This window comes from Notamacropus eugenii, chromosome 2 (genome assembly GCF_028372415.1).
Source record: "Notamacropus eugenii isolate mMacEug1 chromosome 2, mMacEug1.pri_v2, whole genome shotgun sequence".
NCBI lineage: Eukaryota > Metazoa > Chordata > Mammalia > Diprotodontia > Macropodidae > Notamacropus > Notamacropus eugenii.
In genome coordinates, this window is record NC_092873.1 from 155916758 (window position 1) to 155936161 (window position 19404).

At 38.2% G+C, this 19404-nt stretch overlaps 1 protein-coding gene across 3 annotated transcripts; it reads right to left on the reverse strand.

Moving 5' to 3' along the window:
* Positions 1–394: 394 nt before the first annotated feature.
* PGM3 (phosphoglucomutase 3) lies at positions 395–19036 on the reverse strand. Of its 3 annotated transcripts, none has more exons than XM_072642698.1 (14): positions 18802–19005; positions 17405–17560; positions 16495–16700; positions 15059–15243; positions 13298–13365; positions 9819–9952; positions 8395–8590; positions 5897–6054; positions 5209–5292; positions 4820–4918; positions 3362–3478; positions 2571–2693; positions 1926–2099; positions 395–715 (listed from the first exon to the last, which is right to left on the reverse strand). In XM_072642698.1, the coding sequence occupies exons 3-14, from the start codon at positions 16696–16698 to the stop codon at positions 626–628; spliced, it is 1632 nt and encodes a 543-aa protein (XP_072498799.1). In that variant the 5' UTR covers positions 16699–16700; positions 17405–17560; positions 18802–19005; the 3' UTR covers positions 395–625. The 3 variants fall into 3 exon arrangements, with proteins under 3 accessions (XP_072498799.1, XP_072498801.1, XP_072498800.1); XM_072642700.1 differs by lacking the exon at positions 18802–19005 and adding an exon at positions 18062–18572; XM_072642699.1 differs by lacking the exon at positions 17405–17560 and having other exon boundaries at positions 18802–19036.
* Between the last annotated feature and the right edge of the window lie 368 nt (positions 19037–19404).

Below are 19404 nucleotides of genomic sequence, written 5' to 3' on the forward strand. Positions count from 1 at the left end.
TACTTCAGGTATAATAGGCTGAGCCTTTTATCAAAGAAGTGATCACTTGCAGGAGAAACACTGTACTTAATAACCCTGTCTCTAATACCTTCTTTCTTGGTTTCCTTTTTTCATTTTTGGAAGGTTGCAGAATAGAATTTTTCAAGATAATCCCTACCCCATAGCCTTTAGAGAAGGTGGATTCAATTTACACAAAAATCTAAGACAAACATTCATTAGATCTCTACACAACCCAAAAGCAAAAACAAAGAGACAAGCTTCTCCCAATATAGTAACCATCCAACTACTATTTTGTGCCCTGCAACCAGGTAAGCTGTCCCATTAATAGTGGGACTGTAATGTAATCAGCAAGCAAATTATGTTAATATGTAATAATGGACTTACAGAACAGTAAGATTTTTCAGACAGTTTTATTTTCTGCTTTGAAGTATAATTTTAGATTAGGGCAACAAATAAATTTACAAGAATCACTAAAATTTTATTTTGAAAATTAATTAATTTTCAGTTGTTTAAAAATATTCTGATTGTAAATTAACTTTAAATTTCCCATGTCATAAAATCATTACCTTTACATATTGGCACTTATTTTTATTTCATACTTTTTAAAAAGCTGGTATACATTCCTTCAGAAACCTGGTTTTGGTCTTTCTCCTACTCCTCCAGCCAGCTGAAATACTGCCAAGCTTACTTCAGTTGCAAGTCTATCTGCATTTTCCTGTGAATTATTTTAAAAATAATTAAGTGAAAGAACATGTAAGTATCTTAATACTTGCTACTTGTTCATTTTTAGCATATACTTAGCATAAACTTCATGGATCTTGCTTTTAACCTCCTTGCTTCAGAACCTCTTCCTTTTAACCAAAATATTCACATACCTTTGCTAGCACACTCAAATAGAAAAGCATGTGTTTGTCACCTTCCAGTTCTACTTATGTTCCTGAGTAGAAAACTTCATATTGTTTGCATGTTCTAGGTCAGTTGTTTTCTCCTGAATAAGGTGGGAACTTATATTTCTTTCATCTTTGTTAAAATTTTATAAAAGCTCCCTTGAGGCTATAAAATATTCAATTAACAGTTATCAGATAACTTTAGGCAATTTTCTATGCCAAATCCAACAGGGACCAGCAAAAAAAAAAAAACAAAACATTACTATAGCCTCAGAATTTTCTAGAATGATAAAAATTTGCTACTGTTTCCATACTTTTATGCATTAAAAGCTTAAAAACCTGATCAAGATAAGAAGATAGGAAAATGTAGGAACTGCTAATCCAATTTTATAGGTCAGGTTTCATGCGCCTGAAATGATCTAAAAAGATAAGGTAGATATGATATTCACCCAACTAGGTAAGTCTTCAAGTTGCCTCTCCTTAGTTTCCTGCTTTAGACACATCAAGTGCCTTCATGGAAGGCACTTGATACTCAGACCACTTGGAGCTCATAGATGTTGCATGTTAACCTGTGGGGTTTTATAAAGCACAAGCTACTGATAGTTGATTTTGTAGATTTCTAGAAAGCAACCCCCAGCAGGGTTTCAGAAACTTCATATGTTCCAAGTGACTGGAAAATGCATTTTCCTAACAGCATCAGGAAAAGGGGCTTTTTGCACGTTCAGAGCCTGGCTCTATTACTATCAAAGGCAAGTCATTTAATCTCTGGACTTTCAGTTTCTACATTGGAAATAGAGGGCTTCTGAGGTCTCTTCTATGTATGATTCTATGATATAGTTCCAACGTTTAGTAGTAAACTATCCTAGGTGGATTGGTATTGGACCCATTTAACCATGGTATTGTGGAAAATGCTGAACCTAAGCCTTAAACTAGGGATGAATGTACTGCCTACCACACACCAAGTTGTGAGAAAAATTTTATAATGCTGAAGCATTCATTCTACAAATAAGAAAGAGTAGTTATGGTCTTAATTGCTACCTGTGAATCTGCTTCTGCATATACTCTGACAACATCTTCAGTTCCAGATGGCCTGACGAAAGCTCGCGAGAACTTATACTTCTTCACTAGTTCATCAATTGCCTCTTGTAGTCCTACGGGTGTAACTGCTCGTCTCTCAGCATCTGTGGTATCAATTACTCGCCTATCTGCAACCTAACACAAAAGAAAAATTGTTTTTTGTGAATCCATTGTTGCCCCCCCCCTTTTACTTTTTGTTAATCATTCCTATCCCAAAATTACAAAGCTCACCCAATAACCCAATTCCACTCTGAAAAAAACAGCACTCCAAAATACTTAAGTCTCAAAACACCTACACTATTTGATCTGTGTTTCGTCCCATTTTAGCATGAGATATATAGCTCTTCATTTGACAGTTTCATATGACATTTTGTGTAAATAATCTAATTCCTAATTTCAAGACTGGCCCTCTGCTTTAATAAGGCAAAAAGTCAGAAAACGTTGATAGACTTTATCATAGGTAAAAGGAAACATCTTTCTTTTGTGGTTATAGCCCCTTTATTTCTATCAGTTAACACCTTCAGGCCAATAATTAATACTCTCACATATCTGAAATCATATCCAACAGTTTGGCTTCAGTAGCTTTTAAAGAAGGGGGTCTCTCACCGTGACTTTGAGTTGTCGATTTGGAAGATCAGTATAAATGGCATCCCACTGTTGTACCGACAGGCCTTTTAGAGCCAGGATTGCTTCAACTAATAGCATGTCTGAAATGGCATCACCAACTGTCTGCAGAATGAAAAGGAAATTCAGAAGAGGCAAAAGAAGTTCCTCCAGGTCACTGGGTCAAACAAACTAAAGCACCTCTTTCCTAAACCATTCTTCTTGACATCAATAATTGTGGGTTTTTCCTCTTGTAAATCCAGGTTTTATTTGTCCCTCTTTAAACTATAGACTTTATTAAAGTAACAGCTGTTAGGCTGTTGCTCTAAATTGCTAACTGAAGAACATAGTGTTAATAATGCCATGTGTGGATGGGCTGTTGAGTTTTAACTCTTCCCACCTGAGAGATGGGAGTGATAAGGAATTCTGGATACAATAATATAGGTAAAATGTGTGTAATTTCTTTTTTTTTCCAACAGCACATGTGATGAAATTTCTCTTAAAAATTAACCTCAGTTTCATTTCCAGCAATTTTTTTTCCACACTTACTTAGCTGTCTATCATTACATTACGCCTTAGGGTGGGTGTGTAAATGAAAGGGACAACAGTCCCAATGTTCCCAAACATCACCAAGATTCTTACTGGTGATAATCCATTCTTATCTTTATTATAGCCTACTCCCTATAACCTCTGAATATTCTATTAGAACTTCCATGAGTATTTTTCCCTTTAGCATGAAAATAACACTAAACCTTCCAGTAAGCCAAAAAAAATGTATTATTTTAAGTTCTTACCTGATTAATTAAGTCAATAACATTTTCAAGCATCGTAGCAGCTTTTCTTTTTTTTTCATCTGTTTCCTCTTTCGCCAGTTGCCTTATTTTCATTTCAGCCGCCTTACTAAAGAGCACCTAAAATGAAATCATAAAATCACAACGATAACCTCCACTAAATATTATTACTTCAAACACTCCAATCATAAGGCTAAAAGACAACGGTAAGCAATACCTAATCCCTAATACTAATGTCATTTAGTAAAGCACAGATGCAAATTAGATAGAATAGGAAATGGGAACACAAAAGAATAGATTTTTTTTTTAAAAGGCAGAAGGGGAATTCCAATTGTGGCTGCTATTGTCAGGACACACACTGCTTTTAGCATATGGCTGCCTACTTTCTCCTTGCCAGTCAAACAAGTGGAGAAGGTAAAGGCATATATACCCACTCTTCTGCACAGCTATGGCTTCTTAAGCTATTGAGTAAAGGGGAAGTGAAGGGAAAGACCCTGTATGCAAGGGCTAGTGACCAACTGCAGCTGCTTCTTTAAAGCTGCTGTGCAAAGGAAATATATTGAAAGAAAGCTTAAGGTGAGTTATGAGAGCCTAGGGTACAACATTGAGTGGCCCAGGTCAGTCTGCTGAAAATAAAACTAATGAGGTTAATTTTTAAGAGAAATTTCATCACATCTGCTGTTGAAATTACACACATTTTATCTATAAGGTTCCAAAAGTCCTAGAGAGATTCCTGAATTTCCAACTACATCTGAAATCACTGATGTCTACTAACTTCCTAAGTTATTAAATTATAAACTTAAAATACTGAAAAAGTTAATTCCATTAATTTTTTAGTAACTTTTTCTATGTGAATAGAATGTTGTGTGGGACAGGGCAGGGTGGAAAGAGAGGTCAGAACTGTAATGACATTGCAAAGCAAAAACCCTCAATCTTTTTTGAAATCTGTCAGTTTACATAGGATAAGGAAATTTGCCACAAAAGGAGAAATCAAAAGTGCTCATTAGTAGATCACTCAAATGTAGTTTTAAACTTTAGAACACTGGTAGTGTGGTAAATACTGGTATTTAAGTAAACATTATTTTAGGTTTATGTACTAACTATATATATGTTAGGATATTTTAAGGAAATCTATTACATATATGCTATATTATAGCTGATCAGCATTACTTGAATAGATAAGAACTGATCCTGGTGACTCTTGAAAAAAGAAAATAGTCATGTTATATAAGAATACAGTGTTGCACAGTACTTAAATAACTGGCCTCAGTCAGAAAAGCCTGGGTTCAAGTCCTGCCTCTGACACTGTGTGTCCCTGGGCAACTCACTTAACCTCTCAGTGACCTAGGCAACTGTGACTTAAGTTGCAGAGTAAGTACTGATCTGCATTCATAAATAAAACAATTCACAGAGAAAATAGAGAAATTATCTGTTAAAAGTAAGTTTTTAGAAAGAACTTACTGTGCCATGGCCATTTGCTTCAAAATAAACCCCTATATCAAACTCTTGAGCTTTGTGGTGCAAATGTTTTACTCCTGTCTTGGTACAATGAACAGGTACCTATCAATAGGAATACATAGAAATAGAAAACCTTAATAGGTTTATAGTTTACTTCTGAAAAGAGTTCTAGTAGCAGAGCAATTTCTAAAAAATTAAAAAGTAGAAAATAATACAGAATAACATACATATACACACACACACACGCAAAGACAGAACAAGACAGACAAAAAAACATTATTGTTTCTCAGCTTTCAAAAAGAAAGTATCAGTGAGAAATGTATTCTCAACTTATTAAAAAACTTATCTTTAACGATAAGCTGCAATTACCAAGACAATATCAAAGTGAATACCTTCATGATTTCTTCTAGATACTGTGTTGAACTCCCATTAGCATATGCCGTTTGTACAACACCAATCTTCAAATTTTCCCCAACCTAAACAAATCCAAACAACGACACTTAACTTTTGTTTTTGAACCCAGAACAAGTTACAAAAACAAGCAGAAAGTACTATTTTAAAACACTTTGGGAGAGTTCAAAGCAACTAAGTTATGAAACCTTTTGTAATCTGAAGACTTTACACATAATGTGAATAATCATTTCCTGATCACTGTTATGTCAGTTTGGATTTTCATTGATAGTGTTTTCTTAAAGGAAGGTACATAATTTGATTATTTAAAACAACCTAAAAGAAAGGAAGTAGAAAATAACATTCATTAGTCTTCTAAAGTTCAGAGTTAAATAAACTTCCTAAAAAAATCCAAGGTTGTGTCAGTGTTCAGGGAAGCAAGATGCTTTTAGAATCTACATTAACATGTTAGTTAATACATATCCAAAGATAGGTTATTTCAGGTTCTGAAGATGAAATGTTCCATTATGATTAAAATGTCCCTAGCATCAAATAATTAAAACTACCACCTCCTCTGGCAACCTCAAACCATAGGACAGTCTTAAACTTCTTTTTAGACATAGAAATTTTCATTTACAAATAAGAGAATGGGAGAACGGGCACCATTGAAACCCATAAATCGCATCTTACCTCCAAGAGAAGCTCTTTCAGAAAGCTGCTAATCAGAGTTGCTATTTTATCTCCATCTATAAGATGGAACTGGCCATCAGCATCACTGTAGTAGTAAACAATTCTGTCTGCATCACCATCAAAGGAACAACATCTCTCATTGGGTTTTACTTCTATTCCTGGTATTTAGAACAATTTAAAAACACATTTGTCTAAGTTTTATAAAATCAACATAAATTTGAAAACATCATGGGAAAAAATTCCCTGGAGCACACGTTGTTGTTCATGATCTGTCTTGCTTAATGAAAGCCATGATCTCCTTTCCAAGGGTATTATCTAGATAATATGTAACTGCCATTTCATGAAAAAGGGATTTTTTTTTTAAACAAGTAGATGTCAAATGCAAATCTTCATGATCTTTAACAAATAAAAGTATATTACAACAAATGCAGATGGACCCTTCAAAAGTCCCTAGTTACACCAAAATTTGAATAAAATATTGTTAATTGTAAATGGACCTCAGTGTTGTCCAGAGTTTTTTGTAATATTAAGATGTTCTGAGAATCAAATATCTATGCTAAGTCAGCCTTTTAAGCACTTTGAACAAGAAAGGTTTAAATATTAAATATTTAAAAGGATTGAATTTTTTCCATGTTATTTATATAATATATGGATTAATTTAGTGTTACTAAGCATCACTAAAGCACGTAAAATTTTGGTCTCTTTTTCCAGTAATGGTAATTAATTTAATACATGTAAGTCCTCATACATGATGGTCAAAATTAAATTTTTTTTAAAAGTGTGCAGAGGCTGAGTACCCGCATAATGGAATTATCCTGTAGAAACTAAGGTCTTAAGCAGTTTTTGAGATAAACTGCATTATTACTTAACAACTTGAATACAATGCATAATAGCTAACATTTACATTAGCATTTTTAAGGTTTCAAAGTCACTTTATATTTATTATCTCATTTGATCTGGTGAGGCAGGGTGCTTTTTATTTCCATTTTGCATATGAAGGAACTGAATCTGAAAGAATTTAAGTGACAAGCCCAAGGTCATAGACTCTAACCTAGAATCCTCTCCACTGTGACAAAATGATACAGTGGATAAATGCTAGTTAAACCATGGCAGCAGAATGCTAGGCTAGTGACTAGTAGACTAATCACAGAATGAGAAGTTTATTTTCCACAACATGAATGCACAGATGACTGCACAGAATGAACTCAAGTCCAGGGTGCTGTGTCCCATTAGAATGGAAGTTCCTTGAGGGCAAAGAGCATGTTTTTATATCTTGTTGTATGCCTAACATTTAGCTTCATACCTAGCAGACAGAGTGTGCTTAATCAATTCCTGTTGGCTGCTAAAGTTAAGTGATGAGGAAAGTACAACTTCTCTGACCCAGGCTCCTCAACTTTAAAATAGGAATAAGAAAATACATTGTTGAACCTATCTCACAACATTGTGAGAAACAAAATACATAAAACTTTCTATTCATAATGCTCTATATAAAACATCAAGTTACAATTACTGTATCAAGGTTAAGCATATAGATCAAACCAAAAGAAAGAAAAAGTCAGTCAAAAGAAAAAAGTAGTTGACTGTTGTTATGAAAACGCAGCTCAAGAAGCAAAATAACTAACACCAGGTTCCACATTGTGCAGTGTGTAGGAGGAGAGTGATGTACACAAAACTGCACTTTTTGGCTGCCCGGTGGAGAACAGAAACCAAACAGGATCCTGCTGCTCCTCAGAGTTTAGGTGAGACGCAATTAGGGTCGAACCAGAGTGGGAGCTGTGTGAGTCAAGGGAGTGTTAGGTATAAAAATTCTTGTAGAGGTGAAAACAACTGCATGGCTGTGTGAGCTGAAGAAGATAAGAAGTAAAGGATAACTGGGTGGCATGCTTGACAAAAAGAAGGAAGTGCAAAGTTCTGTTTTGGGCACATTAAAGGGACATGGATGTCCATGGATATTAGGACAGGATATCCAGTTTGAAATAGCCAACAGGTAGTTGGCAATGTAGGAGTGGGGAAGTCAGTAAAGATCCGGGATCCGGGCTGGATATACAGACCTGACAGCTGTTATAATTAAATCCACAGAGGTAAGATTTTTTTTTTAATTCCTTCTCACTTAACATATAGCTGACCCAGATCCCTTACTATAGGAATTAAGTTGACATAAAGACTTAAGAAAAGGTGAGTAACAATAAAAATCATTACCACTGTTTGAAAATCTTGTTTAAAATAGAAATTTTGTGACATCACAGGCACACTAAACAAAATTTAAGTATATTCATTTCAATTTCTCTCAGCTAAAGGTTACCTATAGGCTTACTAAGAAGAATAAGATAGTGGAAGTCAGAAGGCTTAGACCCAGCACTGCTATTATTTTAGCTATGGAACCTTGGGGAAATCAAGTTACTAAACTTCTATAGGCCTGAACTTCTTTATATGCCACTTTCCAGTTCTTTATTTCTCACTGGTTAAGGATCAAACTTTACATGGCTAATACTACATACCTACTGGAGGTTTCTGATGACTTTTCACAAAGTCTGCCCCACACAAGTGATTGAGTTTCCCTTTAGTTCCATCATTAAAGAGGTGAAGTGATAGTTCTCGTGGAAGATAGCATTCCATTTCCTTCAGTTTCAAGGCTCCTATACCACTTGCGCAGTCGATTTTCAAAGCTCTGTATTCATCACCACTGCTAAAAGTCTTAAAAAGAAAAAGATGTAATAAAATGAAATGTTATTAAAAAATACATTTTGCGGCCATCAATGAAAAAGATAAACCTTGTACCTATGTATTCTAATAGTTTTAGAGGGGTCCCACCAAAACAATATATTAACAGTAAAACCAAGAAACATCAAAATAAATACAGTTTAGCTTGATAATTTTAAGTTTCACTGGTTTGAAATGCCATGGCCCTAGAAATCTATTACATTTGGCATCAATTTTTTCATAAGAGATGGCTTAGATATAATAACTAACTGAAAAAAAATGTCCCCACTTCCATTCACTGGAGGAGTGTACACTAGGGCCATGGAATGTTATATACATTGTCAAATGCAGTCGATGTTTTGGTTGTGCTTAACTATTTTCTCCTTTGTTACAGAGGGAAGCATGGGATGGACAGTAGGGAAGGTAGAAGATAGAAGAATAATTCAAAAAGGATGTAAAAACCAAAAGGCATCAATAAAGCTCTGTTTAAAAAATCAGATTCCTACAACTTATTTTGCTTATTAAGGGATATATATTGAGTTAAAATCACCTGAGTTACCATTATTAAAAATAAAGGACAATGCAACAACATACAACATACTTTTGCCTTCAAAGCTGAATGTTTATAAACATTTAGCAACATTTGGCCAAGCAATTCTCAGTTTCTTGCCAGTTTCATACACTCAACTTACAAGTGGTTCATAGACTTTTCGTTTTGTTTTTTTAAAGACTGAGTGTCCCCATCTTACGTAGGCTCCTCACAGGCCAATCCCAGTTTGGTACAGGAAAGTACAGGAGTCTTGGCCTGCTTCATTCACAGTTTGGAACAGTTTCCTCCTTAAGTAGCCCCTGCTCTTTGGAGATCACCAAACTGATGCTGAGCTTACCCTGCATACATGATCTGCATAGCCCACTGCAACTCAGAACTTCCAGGCTCAATAGATCTATCAATGTCAGCTTCCCAGCAGCTAGAATTACAGGTGAGCAGCACACCCAGCCAGTTCATATAGTAGGTTTTTTAAAAATCACAAATACATATATATATGTATACACACACACAGACACGCACAATTTAATTTCCACTTAGAGATAAGTAGGTTAGAGAAGAGAGTAAAAGAAAAGGGTTGGTGACTTATTCAATTAAGGTAAACAATTCAAATGCTTTGTGACAGAACCAGTCATCTGTTCAAAGTCTGAAACACATTTTTAAAGAGATTTTCACCTGTTTTGTAAGGTCCACAAAGGCCTTGGAGAGTTTCTGGTAGTAGCCTTCTACAGTTGCCTTCCCATACTGCCCATTAGTATTTTGACAGCACACCAGGTAATGAAGCTGAGGTGTTGTTACTAAGCCATAATCTGCCATGAAAGAGTCAATTACCATATATCTTAATTAAATGAAAACAAAACAATGAAGATAAAAGTCAGCATAAACAGTACAAGCAAAATTATAGAGGTACAAATAATCATGTCATATGCCAGGAAAGGTTTGGAGATATGAACCAAAAGATTAGAGGAGAGGGCTCATCACAATGAGCCTTAAAAGCCAGGCAAAGGAGTATGGATCTGATGTAAGGAAAAAGGAGGAAACTATGCTAAGTTCTTGAGTAGACATGTAACATATTTACTATTTTAGAAAAATTAGTCTGGTAAAAATATTTATGATAGGTTAATCAGAAGGAACAACATTAGAAACCCAGTTTGTATGCTGCTAAATAATCCAAGAGTCAATGTTAAAGAGCAGTTAATGGAGTGGAAAACTGGTCTAATTCTGGAAACTAATTCGTAATTATGCTAAGAAAGTGACTAAAACATCCACACCTGATACAAAGATCCTACTGCCAGACATACACTCCAAGGAAATCAGAAAGGTCCTAGAGACACCAAAATATTCACAGTAGCAAAGAAATTGGGGGGAGGGGGAAGAGCAGGTGACATTGATTGGGAAATGAATAAAGAAGAAGGTATATGAATGAACTGAAACAATGAATATGATGAATAGAGAAGAGCATGGGAAGATATATATGAACTTATGCAAAGTAAGCAGAAGCAGAACACGCACACATGCACCCTTGCACCCCCAACAAGAACAGTATTAATGGAAATAACAAAACAGTAGCAATTGAATGCTGTGAAACTGTCATGACCAAGCTTGGCCCCCAAGAAGAGATGTGAAAAGATACCTGCCCCTCTTTTGTACAGAGCTAGGAGATGATAGCTGTGTAACAGTGTATATGGCAAGGATGTTTGAGATGGGGTTTTTTTCTGATGTGTTAGATTTATTGTGCTGAATTTTTCCCCCTCTTTTTCTGTTATGAAATGACCCTCTGAGATGGGGATAAAATTAGGAAATATAGGTAACGTAAAATTTTTAAAGCAATAATCTAGGTATCATATGATTAAGGCCTGAAAAATGGGATCACTTGATCTTAACAACTCTGTTATTATTATCATCCCTATTTTACAGTTGAGGAAACTGAGGCAAACAGATTTTTTTTTTTTGAGCGACTTGCCTACTTGGTCACATGGTGCCTTAGGTGGGATTTGAATTCAGGTCTTCTCAACTCCAGGGTTAGTGCTCTATCCAATGCACCACCAATTACCTTAGAGCAGGCCTGCACAACCTGAAGCTTGTAGGCCGCTTGTGGCACACCAAAAGATTTTGGGGGGGTCCATGAAAAACATAGAGGAAAACACAGGCCATAAGTAGCCCACGGGTTATGTGGTCCTTCCTTAGAATATAACATCTAAACATAAAGAATGGAAAGGGAAGGACAAAACCTGCAAACTCTTGTATGAAATGATGCATTGGGAAGTAAGTAGAACCATCAGAACAATTTACACAATAACAACATTGTATAGACAAACAACTGAAAGAGTTAAGAACTTCAATTGATGCAATGACTAACCTCATGTATAGCATGATGAAGGGATACCTACCTCCTGACAGAGGAGTAATGGATTCAGGGTGTGGAGTGAGTGACATACGTACACATGGTCAATGCAGAAATTTGTTTTGCTTGACTTTGCATATTTGTTACAAGGGTTTTCATTTTTTTTTCCAATGGGAGAAAGGAAGGGGACAGGACAATAGATTTTTTAAGTGCAAAAATTGAATTTTCTTTAAAGGGCAAATTAAAAACATACTCTGAAATAAGAAACGAAAGGTCTTGGTGACAAATGTTCATGAAAACATCAACATTTATTGCATGTGTATAACACATCATGTGTATAAAAAGCATTGTCTTACACTGTAAGTTTCAAGGAAAGGGCAAAAAATGATTCCAAAATTTCTAGCCTAGGAGACTGGAGGAACAGTACTACTGAGAAAAATGGAAGAATTGGAAGATGTGGGGGGAAAAGAGCAGCTAGCTCAGTTTGCAGCACATTTGAGGTGATGTCAAGATACCTAAACAGAAGTGTCCTGCAGACAGACAGAAGAAATGGAAGAGCAGACGATGTCAGGGATGGTTAGGAGGTACCAGCACACAGGTGATTTCTGGAGCAATGGGAATTAGTGATACTAAAGAAGCAAATTGCACAAGAAAAGAGAACTTTGGGAAATTAAAGAGAAGCTAGTCAAAGATAGAGAAAAAACAGTTCTAAAAGGGCAGGAGAACCAGGATAGAAAAACAAGGTAGGAGAACATTCAAGGAATAGGGCAATATTCTACAGTGTCAAATGCCACAAAGAAATTACACAATAAGAAATGAGAAAAGGCAAGGCAACTGGAAGCAGGTTTAGTATAGCGGTAGGGTAGAAAAAAGACTTCCAAGGGTTCAACCTAAACTTTAAAGGAATGAGTGAATAGAAATGGAGAAAAATTCAGCCATTGTTTGGTCTCTGCTTAATATCCCTTCCAGAAGCATAGCTCATCTCTGGGGATATAAAGCTTTATCCCTGACTGTGCCTAGCCTTATCCCTGTATTTATTCAGTATATGCAATACAAAGGTTATAACAAAGCTTCTACTAGCCTGGTGCTACATTATGTTCTTAATAATAGTGAATGAAATTGAAGAAACGTCACAGTATCCTAGCAACCTCACAGGATCTTTGTGAAGGTTGGTATCTGGCTGGTACTAATGTTTTTGAACAGTAATTCTGAAATAAATTACCACCATTTTGCTCCATTAAGTTAAAAAAAATTATGCTTGTAATTGCAAAAAAAAATGTAATTTGCTTTTTAAAAAAACCCAATGTTATATTTAAGATTCGCCTTCCATTTGGGAAAAAAATTGCCCCAAAGAAAAATATAGCATTTTCCTTGTGGTTCAAATGTTCCTGATTTCTAAAAAGCAGCAAGTCTCACTAAGCATCAATAATGGGACAATATTCCTTGTGAGTATGGTAATGGGGCCAGATGTGACCTCAGTGGATACCACGTTCTAAGACTCTTTCCCTGGGTTGAAGTTTGGTATAATGGGGAGAGGTTCTCTGACTACCATAATCTTAATGACTGCAAGAGAATATAGGAGTAGTGCCAAGCAGATGCATCCTACTATCTGGCAGTCAGTAAGAGACTGGCAGCTCATCAGGTACTGAGGAACACACAATATACATTCCTTAATTAGAACTCAAATTAAGACTAAATGGTTTGTAAATGACATCCTCTTATAATAGGGTTTATTTGTAAACTACACCCTCTAAGTTGCCCTATCATAGTCATCTTTAAAATGAAAATAAAAGTCTAGATGAATACACACCATGGTACTGGCCTCCTAAAGCAGTTACTCCATCAATTACAGACCGTGAAAGTTTCTCACTGCTGGGCCTTGGGCAGAAAAAGAAACAAAAAGTAGAAGGAAGAAAATAATTCAATGAATAAAAACAAAGACAGAATCCCTATGTTGTACATTTCTGAGTAACAAGTAACTATTTAACATGGAATATTAAAAGCTTATACTATAAAATGTACAAAAATATAGCACATTAAAACTGATATGAAATGAATTATTATAGTACCAAATGGCCTTATGCTAGAAAAGATTTTAAAAACCCTAGATAAATTTGTCTATGCATAAAAGGCTCAACTACACCAAATTAAACATCCTCAAACTAGAATTTTTATATTAAATAAATTATTTCTCAGTTGAGAATTTATTTGAATAAACAGTACGTATGAAACAACAGATGTAACAGCAGAATAAAATAAAACACAAACCTTTTCTTTTAAAAGATCTTTTTAAAATTGCTTCTTTAAGGCAGCAATACAAGCAGATGAATGTATAACTGAATCTGTGTAAAAATGTACACAATTCTTCCCACCTCCTTTCTGCTTTAGGTATGAAAAATAAAAACCTTTTTAGAATAGTCCTATATTACTTTTATCCCCAACACATCTGGATAGATTCTATTATCCATAAAGTCATAATTTTACTAATGTCAAAGAAGGATATTGAGTCCAAACTGTTTGTGGGGTGGGATGTTAATTTTTGGGGGGATTATTTCTCAGCATAACTATCTGGACACTAATTTTTCAAAGGTTATAAACAAATTAACTATACAAAAAAAGAAATTACAGTGAAGTTAAAAGCTGCCAACACATCAAATCAGCAGAATGTGATAGAGAGCTGCAGTATTTTTCCACTAAACTCCGGTGTAGGGAAAACAGAATGATATGAATGACTATATATAACACTGGAATTTCTTAAATTCCTAATTAAAAAAACAATGTAAAATCATGTTTTATTCCCATACGGGAGGGTAGATAAAAAAAAATAACAGGGTACACTCACCTCACTGGAGCAAAGAGCCCCCTTTGTTTTTGCCATTTTTCTTTTCTCTCTCCAGGCCCAAGAAAATGTAGGACCCTTGAAAGCCAAGGACTGTTTTGACCTTTCTATCCCTGGCAGCTCATGTAATTCTCTGCACAAGACAGGTACTTAATAAATATGGAAATGACTTGTTAGGGCCTGCAGAGGACAAAGTCAACAGCAGCCTGGGGCCCAAGGCCTGCTGATTAAAGGGAAGAAACTGAAGGGAAAGAAGTCAAGCAATTTAATGGCAAAAGAGGAAGACCTAAAGTGGAACTGCCACCATCTTGGCTTAGTTAAGTTCTTAGTTCTCTCACCCTTTATTTCCCAATAGCATAGGCAAAACTACGATCAGGCAGGTTAAGTGGCTCAGTGGATAGAACCCTGGGCCTAGAGTCAGGAAACTCTGATTTCTAATCCATCTTTAGACATTTATTATGTGACCCCTGAGTAAGTTACTTAACTTCTGTGTGCCTATGTAAAACAGGGATAACAATAACCCCTACCTCCCAGAATTCTGAAGGGGGCAAAATAAGATATTTGTAAAACACTTTGTAAAGCACAATATAAAAGCTCTCTATTATTGCTGTTAGTTACAATATGAAACCTGGCACTTGTCAAGGTACTGGTTTGTGACATACAATTACTGCTGGTAATCATTTATTTCATTATTTTCCTGGAAATGATTTCACTTGGTCCTTTTTTAGTCACCTGGTGTCTCTGCCAATAATTATCATAGCTTTCTGCTGAAGGGTCACAGCTTCTTGATGACAGATTTCTGTTAAGACAGCTTGTACATCTTGTTCTTCAGCATTTGCCAAACGAGTGGCGTGTTCTTCCCAGGATGGAGCCAACATCTCTCCCAAAGGATCAATCAACTTCACACCATTGTCTTCCTTGAAAAAAAAAAAGCAAAGTACATGAGTGCACAACCACCCAAAATGTGGTAATGTAGGTAGAATAATGTAGTGCTACTTTGCCATGACAGCACAAGTGCTTCAAAATGATGTTAAAGGAAAATGTGGTCAAAGCATTGGTTGCCATCTAACAGACTAGTAGGTGCCTGAAGCCGAAGGAGACACTTATTGCCCCGGTTCACTCTTGGCTCCAAAGGCACTCTGGTCTGTAAACAGGTAACACATGAACCTTCTAAGAAAAGACTCACCTTTGTTTTTGCCCATTCTCCTGGAAAAACAGCAAGGGAGGGCCATTTTGTGTGAGTTATTAAATAATGATGGCCTATCTGAAACTCTCCAGTCTACTAAATGATTTGGAAGATGCCTCTTTGAGCCAGTCAACAAGTTTGGGATTCTTTTCCACAAGTAAACTATCAAATATAAACATCTGATCCCTATTCATATAATCAGATTTTGACAGCAACCCTCCTTACTAGTTTGGTTTTTTTTGAGGGGGACAGTGGTTCAGGACATACAGAATGACCTCTTAAACTTGGGCTACTGATTACCTTTTAAAAACAAAATTTTATGCCCTAGTCCTACATATAAACCTCGTATTTAAAACAAAAAAATCTCAAAACTTAAGCATTCTAGAACTTAAGTGGCCCAGGGAACTTAAAATACTTTTAACTTAGTTTCCCCAGTACCTAACACAGTACCTTACCTACAGTAGGTGAGTAATAAATATGTGCTCAATTAAATTAAATGTACGAGGGCTTGAAGCCTTCAGGCCAATTCAAAAAGACATCAAAAAAAGTCATTCTCAAAACACGTGAAATTATTTGTCTGGCTCCATCTATTCAGCCCAAAGGATCTGTTCACAACCAGTGGTAAAATTGTTTGAACACCACCAAAATAAGTTTCAGATAGCTCTGGGCTGAGATCTCTTCACTGACTCTCAAGATTATGTCCCTATAAGGGAATGCCAATTTATTTGGGAGAATACTTATTTTTTTAGTATGAACTTTTGCCCCAAAGGGAAAAACATTACTTCATTTTCTTTCCACCTCTAAAAAATCATATACTGCATAAAGGCCACTCCCTTTAATGAAGAAAAGCCAATCCATGGCTTTGTTGCAGATTCATAGAAATAAATCAATTAGAAAACACATTACTGATTCAAACAGTATAATCATTAGTTTTTAGATATTTTTAAAAGATTTGCATTTTCAAAGCCCTGAATCCTGTTACCTCTGGATTGTGTGATGCTGTGACCATAACCCCTATAGTCGACTTTTTCTGTTTTGACCTCAGGACAGCTAACAATCCCATCCGATACATGACATGATCAAGACAGTTTGCCTTTGTTCGAAATCCAGCTGTACCATACTGAAGAATGAGTCCGTCTGGCTTGGCATGTAATGCTGAGAATTTGGTAATAGCATCCAAATCCATGTCTAAAAAATTAAAGATGTTTTTGGAGAAAATAAAATTTCAAAAAAACTGGAACAGAACAGTACAATAGAAAACTACATAATAATCCTTTCTGAAATTATGTGTTTGATTATACATCATATAATTGCTGTTCAAAGACAAACAACTTTAGCATTTACTAATTACAAATCAAAAATATGGTTTAGTGAAATACTAAGTAAAAACTGTGAGTGATAAAATATATTTTTACAGACAATCTCTGCAGAGAAATGATTACACTAACTCCTCCAGAAACTGATATGTGACCTCAAACTGAGGAAAAGTTATTTTTTAAGGCTGATCTCCCAGACCCCAAAGCTGTTACTAGGAATATGAATCATCCTTCAAAACCCAATTCAAATGCTACCCACTTGTGACATCTTTGCTGATATCCCCAAGTTAGTAATAATTTCACATAGCACCTTAAAGCCATTTTAGGAACTTTTGATAGTTCTTTTTTTTAACCTATGTGTATCATCCCATTAATTAACCTATAAACTCAATCAGGGTGCAAAGGGGCCAGGGCTTATCTAAACATTGTAACCAGTGCTTGATAATTCTTTAAAGTAAAATAGTACTTGGCAACGATTAGGATAGAGATATCTGTTCAATTGAAATTATGTGGATTTGGGCCAAGGCTTGCCTGTCCAATTTTAAGTAGCCTCAGGGAGGAATTCAGAGACCTCACCTCACAGAAATGGCAGCTAGACAGATGCAGGGTGAATAAAGTGCTGGTCCTGGAACCAGGAAAACTTCCCTTTCTGAGTTTAAATCTGGCCTCAAACACTTTCTGACTGTGTGACCCCGGAACAGTCACTTAACCCTGCTTGCCTCAGTTTCTCATCTGCAAAATGAGATGGAGAAGGAAATGGCAAATTACTCCAGTCTCTTTGCCAAGAAAACCCCCAAAGGGGTCACCAAGAATAGGAGACGCGTGAAACAAGAAAAGCTCCCTCCATGGATAAATATCTTAATTGGGAGGCCGGAAGGAGGGAATGAATTTGGAACTCCAGATTTAAAAACAAAGGTGGTGGTTGTGTTCCTCTTCCAAGAAGACCATGCCATCAGGGAGGTCATGCCAGCACTTGCGCCCGCCTGACCTGAGGGAGGAGGGCTGTGCCAGGGCACCAGCCTCACCGTCCCCTCCTGGCCCTGACGTTCACCAGGATGTCACCATCTCAAAACAGAACCTGAGAAATGAAGGAAGAGAAGGAAAAGGAGGGAGGAAGAAAGAAATCCAGATTTCCAGTCCGAGTCCACTGGCTGCTTTGGCACAAGCCCCTAGTGGTGCTCACACTCACACACGCAGAAGCAGACAGACAGACAGACACCCCCCCCCCCAGACCTTCCAAAGCTATCCCAGAGAAGGTCACCCCGACACAGCCCCCTTAGGTTTCCACAGGCATGGGTGTGGTCCCACGCAAAGAGCAATCTTCTCCCCGGAGTACCAGCCTCAATGGCAGCCCCTGGGGCAGAGATCAAAGATGTTTAAGGAATGGGGTGCTGTCAATCACAGAGGGGCTGGGTGCCCAGCTGTCACCACGCCCTCTTCGCCACCCAGGGCATCCAGCACAGGTCAGCGCCCCAGGGTGCGAGTGGATGTGTCAGAAACACTAAGTCTCACAGACGTGGTCGGGAAGCACAGCCTGCACGCACAGGCGCGCAGGGTCGAGACCAGGTGCACCTTCCTCGCCCCCTCCGGCCCGGCCCGGACGGGGCTTCTCTCTCCCTTCTCCTTCTCCCATCCCACCCTCTCTTCAGTCTCCACGTCTTCCCCCCAGAGCAGGGGAGGGAGAGGGTCAGAAATCAGCGCTCCACCATAACCCCTACACCACAGCCCCGCCTCTCCCGGCGCCAACGTGGACGGGGCCCCGCCCGCTAGGAGAGACGCGCGCGACCCCTGCGGTGCCCCTCGAGCTCAGCCGGTGACGTCAGCGGGGGCCGGGGAGGGGGAATCGGGTGACGCTGGCGCACTCTGGGTGTCGCGTGACTCCCCTCTCCGTGGCGCCCCCCCTCTCCCAGGCTCCTCTCGGCCCCCTGGCCTCAACACCTAGCGAGGGCAGGGAAGGATGCCTTGGCGCTCACCTAGCCTCCAATTTTGCCCCCCAGCCCTCCGTCCAGAAAAGCTCTCTGCCGCTGCGTGGGACAAGGCCAAAAAACTGGGCAAGCGCCCCAGATCCTAAAGTCAAGTCGTGGCGGCTCCGCCCCGCCCCACAATCCCGCCCATTCCCTCCTAAGACGTGGCTGTTTCCTCCAGATTCCTTCCGCCTGGAGACTAGATCCCTCAGCCAATCCCATGCGCTGGAGGAGGGGAAGGGGCGGGGATGACCCCGCCCCTCTCCTAGGGTTGGCGGGGAGCCCATCTTGCGCTGCACGTGCCCTTCGCGCCTGCGGCCTAGACACCTCCTGGCGTGTTGCCGGGCAGAGTGTTGCAGTGGCGGGGGCGGCGCTTATTTCCTGGAGGTAGGAGCTCTCAGCAAGCTGCGCGTGGCGGCCGCTGCAGTGCTGCGCAAGGCGGCGCGATTCCTGCGCAAGGCGGCGCGATTCCTGCGCGTGCGCAACACGCGCTTAGGTGCGGCCCCGCTCTTTTTTCGCCTGCGCTCATTTTTCCACAGGCGAACGAGGACTTCTTATCCGGGCCTTTCTCGGGCCTGTAGCTGGAGTCCAGCTCCCTAATCCCCCGCCCTC

Bases quoted from the DNA above. Each gene is read 5' to 3' on its own strand.
- PGM3 (XM_072642699.1), bottom strand. From the start codon at position 16,698: ATGGATTTGGATGCTATTACCAAATTCTCAGCATTACATGCCAAGCCA. The intron at 9,953-13,297 runs GTGTGTATTCAT...CTTTCATGGCAG, and splicing joins TTTAGGAGGCCAGTACCATG to ATTATGGCTTAGTAACAACA. The intron at 8,591-9,818 runs GTGAAAATCTCT...TTTCTTTTTAAG, and splicing joins TTGTGGACCTTACAAAACAG to ACTTTTAGCAGTGGTGATGA.